General features: G+C 38.0%; 1 protein-coding gene across 9 annotated transcripts in view; it reads left to right on the plus strand.

Annotated features, from left to right (window-relative positions):
* LOC134742952 (polypyrimidine tract-binding protein 2) overlaps window positions 1–13398 on the plus strand; it is a 610485-nt gene that overhangs the window by 566653 nt on the left and 30434 nt on the right. For 8 of the 9 annotated variants that reach the window (XM_063676174.1, XM_063676180.1, XM_063676181.1 and 5 more), the window contains 2 exons: window positions 8581–8700; window positions 10283–10409. In XM_063676174.1, coding sequence (XP_063532244.1) covers window positions 8581–8700; window positions 10283–10409 — 247 coding nt within the window. The remainder of the gene's footprint in view (window positions 1–8580; window positions 8701–10282; window positions 10410–13398) is intronic. The other variant, XM_063676176.1, reaches the window with a different exon arrangement.

Genomic DNA, 13398 nt, shown 5'->3' on the forward strand with positions numbered 1-13398 from the left:
CAAGTGCGAATCGGACTCGCGCACGGAGGGTTCCGTACCATTACGGAAAAAAATAGCAAACAAATCACGTTTGTTGTATGGGAGCCCCATTTAAATATTTATATTATTCTGTTTTTAGTATTTGTTGTTATAGCGGCAACAGAAATACATCATCTCATCTATGAAAATTTCAACTGTATCTCATGAACCGTGATAGCTTGATCACGGTTCATGAGATACAGCCTGGTGACAGACAGACAGACGGACAGACGGACGGACAGACGGACAGCGGAGTCTTAGTAATAGGGTCCCGTTTTTACCCTTTGGGTACGGAACCCTAAAAAGATAAATTTTAATATCGTTGCGTTTCATTATGTAAAACGGAACTCAATTCAATGACTACTAATCGACCGAATGGAATCCGCTCCTCTCAAATCGTTACAGTCGGGTCCAATTGTGAAGGTATGTTTACTTAAACATATAAATCATCACCAATAGAATCGCTTATATGCCCTTTGCAGATTTAATCGAGAACCGTAGAAACCGAAATCGTTTCTAATTTGCATTGTCACAACCCTATAATCAATTTTTGACATGTCTCATTCTACCCTTCCCGTTTAAAAAAGACTATATTTGGTATTTACCAGTCGATTTTCGGCAATAGAAAACATCGTGATGAAACCGATTATTAGTCCGGACTTATCCTAATAAGGCCTTCAGAGGGGAAGGTCTGATGGCAGTCGCTTTCGTAAAAACTAGTGTCTAAGCCAATTCCTGGGATTAGTTGCCAAGCGGACTCCTGGCTCCCATGAGCCGTCGCAAAAATCTGGAACAACGCAACAAGATGATATGTTTTTTTCTTAACAATATAAACAGCAAATCCATTATAAGTTATAATTAAGGCTTAACATTGTTACATCTCTTAGTTTCATCGTACTGTTTACCAAAAGCAATGTATTTTTATTAGCCCACCGGCCATAATTGGTAGGGGCTTACACCGCGCAAAACTAATAACATTTTACAATAGTGATAGGCCCTCAATTTGCTAGCCTCATCCGCCACCACAATGGGATGGGAGATCAATATTTTCGGTAACAAAACACCCCACGGGAGGATTAATTAAGACGCTTAATTAGTTTCATTTACCCACGAAACCTATCAAAAACAACCCTCGGCCTCTGACGCTTGATTATTTCAGTAGGAAATGCTTTTTTACCTGAATGAAGCCTGTGCCAATCACGAAAATGCAGGCGGTTTGTTTATTCAATGTTGCCTTATTATATGAGGACGGTTTTGATCCCAAAGTCTGCGTAATCCCTCACAATAAACATGGCTGATTTTCAACATAATAAAATACAGGAAATAATTTAAACTGGTTCACAAATTTATATACGTGGCCTAATGATGTTTATACACGTAACAGCAGCCCAAATTGGTGTCTCGTGAAATATTTTACAACGTATAATTATAAATGTTTGCTATTTTTATTTATTATTTTTATGTGAATTAGTTATGCTTATGATATTTCACCCGCACCACGTTGTGACGAATTGGCCTCAAGCAGTAGCAGTAGTTTACCTAACTTAGTAAAGGTTGTCTGGAAGAGCTCGCTTTTTAGCGATATGACCGCCAGTTGTTTACCCCTATTTCTGTTGCTGTTTTCTTCCTGTATTATTTTTTATTGAAGTGTGCAATAAAGAGTATTTGTATTGTATTGTAATACCACAATTAATATATTAAATATAGCAGGTCTCAGGCAATTCCACATAACACGTTGCCCTAGATTAATTAAAGTAACACAAATTATTTAGAACAAAGCCTTGATCGTCGTTAGACAATATTGTCACACGCAAATTATTAGGCATTATGATAGTATAATAGATTGTTTGTTCTGATTGCCAACAGCAAACAACCGTCAACATGTGGCTAATTAATGTTATAATTAATTCTAAATAGATACGTTTGTCTATTTGATCGGATCGTTTACACACCTTTCAATGCATCATTCAGTTTAGGATACATTAGTTTGCACTTCTATGATAGGAACAAAAGACGGCTAAATGCCAGTGGAAAGGAGTGAAAGATGATATGAAAATAGCTAAATACTAAATTCCTGATTTAGAAATAACCAATAAATGATGGATGCTTAAGTTTTTAACATGTATTTAAATGCTATACGTATTCTAATATGTACCTATATATGTATACAAATTTTAGGGTAAATTACTGTTTATGTTTATATTAAAACTATGTAAAAACGAAAGTAGGTAGGTTTATTCATATTTAAAATTTAATTAGATCACAATCAACCACATTATTGTTTATCCTGTTAGTATTATAGAAGTGTATTTGGGCTACCTTTAACCCCCACCCAGGCTGCGAGCTGCGGTCTGTCCGTGATCTTAAAACTGTCTGTTCTCCCTCACCATACCGGTTTCCTCACGTCTTCTTTCGCTATTCAAGCAATCCGTTTTTAGAAACTGCTGCCACTCACGATTAGACAAACCCCAAGCAAGCTGATTTTCAAACGCCTGCCTCTTCAAGCACCTGCTAGATACTGTCTAGTGCACCTTTTTAGTACCCCTTTGACTAACTCGGGAACTCCATTTTACCCCTCCTCCATAATCATTAACATTTTTTCTTGGTCCCCCGTAAAATGCCAGTTTTACCCCCACGGGGGTAATTACCCCCAGGTTAGGAACCGCTGGTCTAGTGGAACCGTTCAACGTTTGATAACTTCACGGATTGAAAATCACTCTATTTATATTATTTTATTTCATTTGAAAATAACTGATTCACTCAGCCAAGCAATTCAAATTTTACCTAAAAAAAATAAAAATGAATAAAATAACCTAACCAAACATCATGAATTCATCAACGACGACATACACGACGTTCAGCCATCTGATTGGTCTTCAGCCATTTCATTAGATGCTGGCGTTTAATAAGCGGCCTAGGCGTGTAATTAGCTGGCTAATTTAACCAATTGGATGCGACATAATTATACAAATTGACAGCTGCTACGGACTGTTAATTTTTTCAAGAACTTGTTAAACAACTACGGAAAAAATCAGGGTCGTTCCGTTCCGTTCAGGGCCTTCAATTGCCAGCCACCCTTGTTCTTCATAGGGAATTAATCCTCACAGCGATACTAAGGGTTTGAAACCAGTGAAGCATTGACTCAAATAATTGCGACTATGATTTGACGCGTGTCTTCCTTCCGACCCGTTCGCTCCCTGGCCGCGTGTTCTTATTCAGACACGAGTGAGAGAGCATCGAATTCTTGCAAAAGCCAGTGTAAAATGACTTCGGCTTAGGTAAAATTTGCATGTAAGCGGAGAGCGCACATCGACTAGCTTGTGGTCGGTAAGCAATTAAAATGAAACCTGCTTAATAATGACGACTCGACTGGGGCACTCGTCTCGATGTCGTTACACCATTATCAATGTTCTATTTCCCTCTCCACTCCGATGCTTTGTATATAACCGATATACATCGGTTTATAAAATATATTATACACCTAGTCCGCGTCATACACGATTTTTAAGGTAGTTCATTCGATGAATTTAATTTCATATATTTCGCCCTTCGTCAATAAGTTGAGCTTCTGTTGGTTCACCTGATTTTAATGCGCCTATTTTGGGTGGTAGTAGTTTTATTTCCTCAGTTTGTGAGGCGCTAAAACTCATTTAAAACATTCGTTAAAGGATTAGGACACCTCAATATTTGTTTTTTTTTATATATCTTATTTGTTACTGAGGCAGCTTTAAGCAAAAATTCAAACTTTTTCTGTAGAATTGAAAGTGGTTAACTAAATATGCCTCATGTGTATTTATATTAGGTACACCGTGTTAAACTCCGTAACATAATTTAGTCTAGTGCCTTTGTCACAATTTGCGGAAGTCATTGTATTTCGTGCACTATTAAAACTTATAATGAGGGTCGCACAATAAAACTGACAGGCATCGTTATGGCGTTCGTTCTTCAAACCGTTTGCAAAAAATCTTATGTAACCCAACTTTGGATACTTAACACGTCTTTACAATACATTTTTTTTAGAATCCAACGTTCCTGACCTGAATCATTGGTATTCTGAATATTATATTTTGCATTTGATGTCGGTTGAACGAGCTTATAAATGCGTTATGCGCTGTTTGAATCTATTAGTCTGTTACGTGAGTATTGGCAAAAAATAAACTATTTAATATTTCTAAATAATTATAGCGTGGGTCATAAAAATTGATAAGCTAACATATATAAACATATTGTGTAATGTTTAATCTCGTAGAATTTTTTTTTCGAAAGTTAGTTTTAAGTTGCAGTTTCTGTTAAACTCTGAATATACTATATTTTTGTCCGTACTTAGATTAAGTAACGATGCATTTTCAAAGAGCTCTTTAAATGCAGTGCTTTGATCAATCATGCGGTGTGAAAGGTTTTTGTGGTGCTTGAATAGAACTCGCTAAGAGCGAGCGAAGTTATTTTGTGGCGCCGACGTCGCCAGAACATCTGCCTCTGGTCGCCTGAAAGATTGCGGCTAACAAATAAGACCTTTTAAATTATTTCAGACGCCGCCCGTAGTATACTTTTAAAGATGAGCTTTGGATTTGAAAACATGCTCCAAATTCTGTATAAGCTTTGTGATGCAAAGAAGCGCAGACATGCATTAGGATATTGTCAGTGCATGCGTATTGACAAAAATCCACTTTCATTCAAACCTTCAAAGCCCAGTGCAAAAAACAAAAGGGTTAATATTTCCAAAAGCCATCGATTCCTGTCTTGCAAAACAAAACATACGCAAGAAAATGTGACACAGTAAAAATAAGAAGAACGGAGGGGCAACTCAACGCGAATTTGTACGGCAGCCTTTGCCGTCGGCGCCAGGCTTAGCATGACATGGTTAAAGCCTTATTTTTGTGTGGCCTGCCCGCTTGTCAGCCCGGCGCGGGGCACAAAGCCATGTGGAAATATAGGATCAAAGAGTGCCGCGCCCCCCTATCGTTACGACCTTCTCACCGTATTTCATTCGACGTTTTTTGACTATAATAAATAAATGTGTTTTTCACGCGCTTTTTTACAAAATTAGAAGATTACGGTAGGTATGTTTTCGTTACATCCAATAGTGGGTTTTTTTAGAAAGTTGATTAACGATTTGATGAATCACAAACCTAGCTTAATAGGATATTTAAAATTTCGGGCACATTGATCAGACGTATAAAGTTAATAATTTTAGATTTTTATTATCATCTTGCCATAGATTACGCTATTACAGAATGAAATCAACTACTAAAGAATGTGTATGAGTTCAGCACTAAAATTTTGGGTGTGTTTATGTATCAGAATCTTACTATGTTAAAGTTTTGGTATTACTAACTATTGCTTCATGTGAAGAATAAGTACTTACGTAGCAATTTTTAAGGTAATTAATAGAATACTTTTTAATTCGATTATATACTTAACAGCGCACCAAGAAGATTAAGGTTTCATCTCAGGATGATCTCAATCAGTCACAAGTACTAGTACGAAATTGAAGTTCGAATTAATTTACATTTTCACTGAAATCAAAATAATTCTCAAGAGTATTCAGTACTTACTCAAAATTGCGGTTCCGAACTTAGCTTGCAAATGCCATCGAATATATATAAGAGGATGTCTATTCTTAGGAATATCCAAAGACGCTTAATTTAATTTATAGATAATACAATAATACAAGCTTTAAGGAATTTTGTGTATTTCACAAACATTGCTGGATTATGACCGTGAATAATTCTCTCAATGCATATGCATTAAATAATTTTACGGTTTAGACTCACTTGTGATTATTTAATGTTAGTATGTCTCACAACAGTTTAAATTCGATTAATGTATATGCAGCATATATGTGCCTATATCTCTAGGTATGCCTACTATGGTATGATTACAATATCTAGGACAATACTGACAGACAACGCACAACCTGTTGAAGATAGGACCTAGAAATTTTAAACATTCGTCAAATATCGTAGAGCTTCAATGAGAAAGGATTCTTTGGAATTCAACCCCAGGTGGATTAAAATGAGGTTGAAAGTGTTTAAGGGCTTCTACACAGACGAAGTCGTGGACGCAGGCTAGTTAATATATATTTAATGTATCAACGCATATATGACCGTGTTTGTATAGTAGGTACCTCCTGCCGGTGATATTGTCCGTACATATATCGTGTAAACTAAATTAAGCACCATATTACTATTACTAACTACCTATGTACATACAGGTTTTAAGGCAAAAGCAGACCAAATTTGCTCCTAGATATGTTTGCCGCTATGTTACTGCACTCATAGGTAGTTACGACATGAAGAGTTTTATGATTGGCTAGAAGTGAATATCACAAACATAGTTCGCTATTTGTATTTATTCGCTTTTGTTTATAAACCAATACCCATTAATCAGCATACCTAAGCGTTAAATAAGTATGCAATAATTAATTAGATCAATTAGAAAATCGACGATCTATTTCCCGTTGTTGATTGAATTTGTTATCTAAACATAGCACTTACCGCGATATTGACTGAACATTCAGAACATAGGGTAAATACTCGTACGTGTTAGACGACAATTCATCAGTTCATAGGATCTTATAGAACATGACTTGTTTCGATTTGGTTTTACCGTCGATACACGCATGCCATAGACTATTGCCCTTAGAGTTCTTATTATAAAGCGCTTGCGAGCACTAGTGGTCCGCATACACGACAAAAATAATACACCGCAAGCTGCTGCTTGCGGTGTATTATTGCACTGAATTGCACGCTGCACTTTTTATATACTACAACCTTTAACCTTTTGATTGTTATACAAGTTTGGCTGTTGAGTTTAGTTCAACATAACAAGCAACATATAAACGACTTTTGAAATGAGGCATTTTTCCCTAGAATCTAATGATAATTTCATTCAAACAACATTCGCAAATGCCTTTCTAAATCTAATTGTATGAGCATCTTTTACGCTTCGTCTAGTGGTGAGTGATCAATGAAACCCTCGTTCAATATTATCTCCGAGTCCGGAACAAGCGACCGCGGGCCGCGTACGCAAGATAACTCCTGTATTAAGTTTCATTATACCCGGAGTTATGAAAGGTTGCCCGACATGTTTATTTTTGCTACGTGACGGTAAATACAGCGCCTCTACTATTATACTGATATCCAGAATTATGAAGAGTGAACTGAACTTTAAAAATATATTTTTTGAAACAGAATAGAACAAAAATTTGATTGAGAATGTATCTTCTTCTTCTTTGTCGTGTATCCTCATGACTTAAAGACGTGACGACTGTGGACACTCTCCAAGCCGCTCTATCTTAAGTCCGGTACATGCTAACCTGTAATGTGCCTTTAGTCTCTGACGTTATTCTGTCCACCCAACGCATGGCCATACGTTCCCTGCGCTTCCTTGCCATGCGGCCAGTGATCATGAGCTTCTCCAGACTATCTGGTCCTGTTCTGCTCGAATGGCCGAAGAAGAATGATGGGAGGAGGTATGGCGCCACGTAAAAAAAATAAAAATAAAAATTTATTTGCTCACACGAAAATGGGTTATTCAGTATGGAATATACATGAAATCGAGGTTGCATGCATACAGCGGTAGAACAGCTCAGTAGTTTTATGATATGTATACATATTACGCGCACAACTGTTGGTTTACTTTTTTCTAATTATGTTACGAAAATGATACTTACTAAAAGTTAAATAAAGGACCTTCTCTCTAGCAAAATAAATATTTGTATAGCAATTTTGTACTAAACGCAATGTTCAATTTATTTAAATACAAACAAAAACTCACAATAGTCAAAATTGAGTTTGACATTTTAATTAATTTTATAACCACTAATTTTGTAGTAAATTCACATCTGTTTAAATAGTTCGCACTGGAAGTATAATATGAACATGCTCTAATGCACAAAGTCGCATGTTGACTTAAAACACTTCTAAAGTATGGCGAATGATAACAATATGGGATCAAGTTGACATAAATTTGTAAGTTCGAATAGACTTCCGGCAAAGCTGTTTTCTATGAGCGATTTATGCTATAATTACGAGTATATTGAAGAAATACTATACATGTAGCGATGCTTGGCAGTGATGCAAATACATAGTTATATGTGTATGTGTGTATGTGTATGTGTGTGTATATTTGTCTTTGCCTTATTTAATTTTAATATTAATAGCTATTATATATCTATATATATAATATATCTATCTATATTATATATCTATATTATATATCTATATTATATATTATATAGCTATTAATATTGAAATTAAATAAGACAAAGCCAAACGGAGGGGTGAGAAATAATTTTATCACTCTATGTTTGTATGTATAGTTATACTTATTATATCTATATGTTTGTATTATATGTTGACGGGAATAACGTGAGTTTCACCAGCATAGACTAACGAGTGTTGCCGACTTAGAATCGAATCGTTTTATAGCCAAGTAAACGTCACTTTACTTATAACTGATTTCTAAAACGGAGGAATTTTTAAACGAAAATATGTATACACGGTCGGGTAAATATTATGTATTGTGCGTTACCAAAGTAAGATTTGTTCATTGTTCCAGTCGGCGTCGGCGCAGGCGGCACTACAGGCGGCGCAGGTGATCTCCAACAGCGCAGGGGCGGCGCTCGTGGCCGGCGCCGGCGCTGCGCTGCAGCCCGCCAACGGCGGCACTGAAATACAGGTATTTTTACAAGCTTTTTATTAACTTGCAATGTATGTATGTACGGGTCAAATCTTGCAAGTTAAATTTGACCCACTTCCCGACTTCCAATGAAGCTGATGCATACGTATGTAAGTCGGGTGACAATGCAATATTATGGTACCATCAAGCTGATCTGATGATGGTGACAGGAGGTGACCATAGGAACTCTGTGATAAAACAACGAAACCTAATTGTGTTTGGGGTTTTTAGAATTGTCTCGATAAGTACCTGTGGAACGAAAAGTACAGTCAGCGATAAAAGCTTGTACCAAAAATGAAATATTTGCCAAAAACTTATTTTTATTCAGGAGGCCAGTTCAAACTTACATTTTGACATCAAAATGATGTCATCAGTCGTCCGTGCGTTTTCTTCGCGTTAATGTACGGACGAGGACGAGCGAAATGCACGCGCGAATGATGACTAATTGACATAATCATCATCACCATCATCAATCATTTAGATAATCAAAATGAACGTTCGAATTGGCCTCCAGGACTCGCCACTGACTGCGGTTTTGTCCAGTTAAAATATTTGGACTGCATTCATCGAGTGTGTATTATTGTCGTGTTCTAATGTTTGTTTTTGTCACACGTTCACAAAATGATTCGTGTTACTGAAACACTGTATTTTTAACATTCTAAAATGTTTAACTCGTATAGATTAATTTTGCAAGAAACTAATTGTATGGCTTGAGAGCAATTCGAATTGACTTTCAGTAAAAGCTAAAAGCCATTCTGGGGATCGGACATTCTGTAATTATACGGCCCGGTTACCTTCCACAACAGACACGATGCCTAACGATTACACTTAATTACTTACCCATACTAAAGCTGATTACGTGGAACGGGCCGAATCCCTAGCCGATGCTCGAGAGCCCGAGCATTCAGTGCACAAAGACGGGCTCGTACAATAAGGAACAGGGCTCAGTCCCAAGGCAGCATACCTGAATATTACTCGGACGTTATTGTTTCCAGCCTACGCGTCTACACTCAAGCGCTATACAGCATTCAACGCCTATCAACTGTTGGAGAACAGATTCATAGTATCGGGGGATTATAGTTAGATAAAAAAATTTGGTCATTACGTATGATTAAGCAGTTTCATGCATTTTATTGTATTCTTGTTCTTTTATCGACAGATTTGTTTTCTTTGACAAAAAGAACTGTAATTTATTTTACAGTACATATGGTGCTACTTTCTCGCACTAGTGCGTAAAGAGCACTTTTCGTGCATATGTCGAAAGTTAAAACGGCCATATGTACTGTAAAACGTTGTACGATACACGTGCGAAAAGGTAAATCGCAACTCGTGCCGATTTAAAACACTCCCAGCGGTCGTGTTTTAATTTATCGCCACTCGTTTCGAATTTCCTCTTTTCCGCACTTGTATCGTAAATAACTAAATTCTGTACGAAAAAGTCAACATTTTAAAATAAAAGTTGGCTTTTCCGTGAACGGCGTGAACCCCTTAGGTACATAACTATTATAATTCACATAAATATCGAACATGAACTTACGCCTGTGCATGAGTTTCCATGAATAAATAATATTGTTGTCAACAGGGTGGCCCCAACACAGTGTTGCGAGTTATCATAGAACACATGCTCTACCCCATCGTGCTCGATGTGTTGTACTCCATCTTCCAGCGATACGGAAAGGTGCTCAAAATTGTCACCTTCACCAAAAACAGTAAGTATCTCACCGTACAAAACGTACTAGTTCATTACTAATTCCAGTCCAACTGTAGATTTGTACAACGTCAAATAAACTCCGGAAACCTGCACTGGTTTTAAATACTGGATTTAAGCAAAAAATTCACTCGCACACTACCCTAAAACAAGTACCAACACGACCGCGTTTTCCCGGAATGTTTGGTATGTAGATTCGGGTTGCTTCTACAATTTGTTTTACAGGCACCGAACTCTGTTTACCATTCAATTTGTTAATCGGCAACAGCTTTACAAATATGAATAGGTAATTCAATTAAACCCTTAATTAACTAAGAACAATGTTTTTGAAACTGAAAATCAGCGCTTTACAGACTGTATTTTTAACGGTGTAGCTTCAACACGCAGAACAAACTAAATCGATGATACGCCGAATCAAACAAACCAATCAGGATTACTTTAATCACAGACTCGTTTTTACCTATTAATAATCGGATAACATCATCATTCGCTTGCCCTTGTCCCATTCACTTGGGGTCGGCGCAGCATGTCTTTTTCTTCCATACATCTCTGTCACCCGTCATCTCATCATTCACTTGCGTTAGTTTCATATCATCTTTCACACAGTCCATCCACCTTTTCCTCGGTTTTCCTCTCCTCGTACTTCCCTCCACATTCATTCTTAATACCTTTCTCGTCACATGACTTTCATCCCTCCGCATCACATGCCCGTACCATGCTAGGCGATTTGCCCTTACTTTTTCTGTTATGGGTGCAACTTTCAGGCTTCCTCTTATATACTCATTCCTTATCCTATCCATTCTCGTCACGCCACACATCCACCTTAACATTCTCATCTCCGCTACATGCAATCTCTTTTCATCCTTCACCTTTAGGGCCCAACACTCTGATCCATACATGACGACAGGTCTTATGATCGTTTTATAAATTTTACCCTTCAACCGAAGGGGCATACGGGCGTCACAAATGGTTCCCGTAACCTGTCGCCATTTCATCCATCCTGTGCTAATCCGGTTTTTCACGTCGCGGTCAATATCGCCATCGCACTGTACGAGCGAACCGAGGTACTTGAAGTCGGAGCAGACCGGCAATGTAACGCTATCGAGTTCTATGGCAGCAAAACTGGAGAGACCGCCAAAATCGCAGAACATGTGTTCTGTTTTAGATCTGCTGATCTTTAGGCCAACATTCTCCAATTTTTGCCGCCATTTCTCAAGTCTGCTCTGCACCTCTAGTTCGTTTTCACCTACAAGCACAATGTCATCAGCAAACAGCATACACCAAGGTGCCTCCTCCTGTATGTCCGATGACAGTGCGTCCATAACTAGCAGGAAGAGGTAAGGGCTTAAAGCCGATCCCTGGTGCAAGCCTACTGTGACACTGAACCTGTCGGTGGTGCCAGCTGCTGACCGGACGCGTGTACAACATCGGTTGTACATTGACCGGATTAGCTCCACATACTTCCCGGGCACGCATTTCTCTTTCAGAGCCCACCACAAAACCTCTCGGGGTACTCGATCGTATGCTTTTTCGAGGTCAACAAACACCATATGCAGGTTCTTTTTAGCATGTCTGTATTTTTCGCACATTTGGCGAACTGCAAAAATGGCGTCTGTTGTACCTCTCCCCGGCATAAACCCGAACTGGTTTTGTGTTATATCACTCTCATCTCTCAGGCGTCTCTCTATCACTTTTTCCCATATTTTCATGCTATGTGACATGAGCTTTATTCCTCTATAGTTGTTGCATTCCTGTACATCCCCTTTGTTTTTAAAAATGGGCACCAGCAAACTGTCACACCATTCGTCGGGGATTGTTTCTTCATGCAACAACTTATTGAAGAATAAAGTCAGCCACATACATCCATCCTCACGCAATAACTTCCATACCTCTCCTGGTATATCATCTGGTCCTACCGATTTTCCATTTTTCATACTTCTCACAGCCGTTCTTACTTCATCCATACATATTTCTTTCACTGCACCCATATTTATCAGCCTGTGCTCTAGCACCCTGCCCCATTCATTTTCTTCATTCATCAACCTTTCGAAGTAGACTTTAATAATCGGATAACGTTTAATCTTTTAAATTAAATTTTTCGTGGATTATAATAGTGATAGATTTACGAAGCATAACACGGTCTAAAATCCAAGGGCGCAATCCGTTTAAAATTTAAATCGTACCCTCATGCATATCCTAAATAAATCCGGCGGCACACGGGCAGGTAGGATAGTACATATTTGATAAGGCCCCCGCGGCTGCGGACGGCCCGAATGCTCACTCTCGACTAATTATTATAGTATACCTAGTTAAGAAGCTTATTTCAACTACATTCCGATCTTCCCCGTTGATGTAATAACAAGCCTGGTGTGACATTTTCAAACCTAATAGCATTAACGATAAGTCCTTTATCGAGTGAATGTATAATCATTTGAGCGAAACATTTGGAGTAGAATACAGTAGATATTCTTTATAATTTAATTGATTCTTTTTGACTTATTGTTATTAATTAGTTTAACTTTTGTAATCTCCTTTCATCTTAATTAAGCAGCGGAAGCGCAAAAGTAAAGTAAAGGAAAAATACTCGGGAAATTTAGTTTGGAAATTCCAGTTTATCAAAAAATATTTGAAATCCGAAGCGTGTTTCGTAACGTGTACTTTTGTTCAGAAAAGCTCATAACTTGTCGATATCACGACAGTTGCTCTTCTAATGCAGCATTTCCAATTTCCGCGTGCCCCCTTGCCCCATCAGGTCGAGTAGTCCCATAGGAAGGGCGAGCTCAGGTGAGTAAGAGTTTTCTGACAAACCAATGTACTTTCAGCTCGATATCCTTAACTTTTAAACGTAATCGGAAATCTCACTTATACTGGTTTACTGTAGCCCTAACTCACTAAGCGAATGGAATGATACCCCAGAGGTCGGAACGACAGAGCGATCATTCTCCTTTTTAAAACTCTCCGCTAAACATTCGTCATTGTCACCGTTAACG

Source organism: Cydia strobilella, chromosome 7, assembly GCF_947568885.1.
Source record: "Cydia strobilella chromosome 7, ilCydStro3.1, whole genome shotgun sequence".
NCBI classification, from domain to species: domain Eukaryota; kingdom Metazoa; phylum Arthropoda; class Insecta; order Lepidoptera; family Tortricidae; genus Cydia; species Cydia strobilella.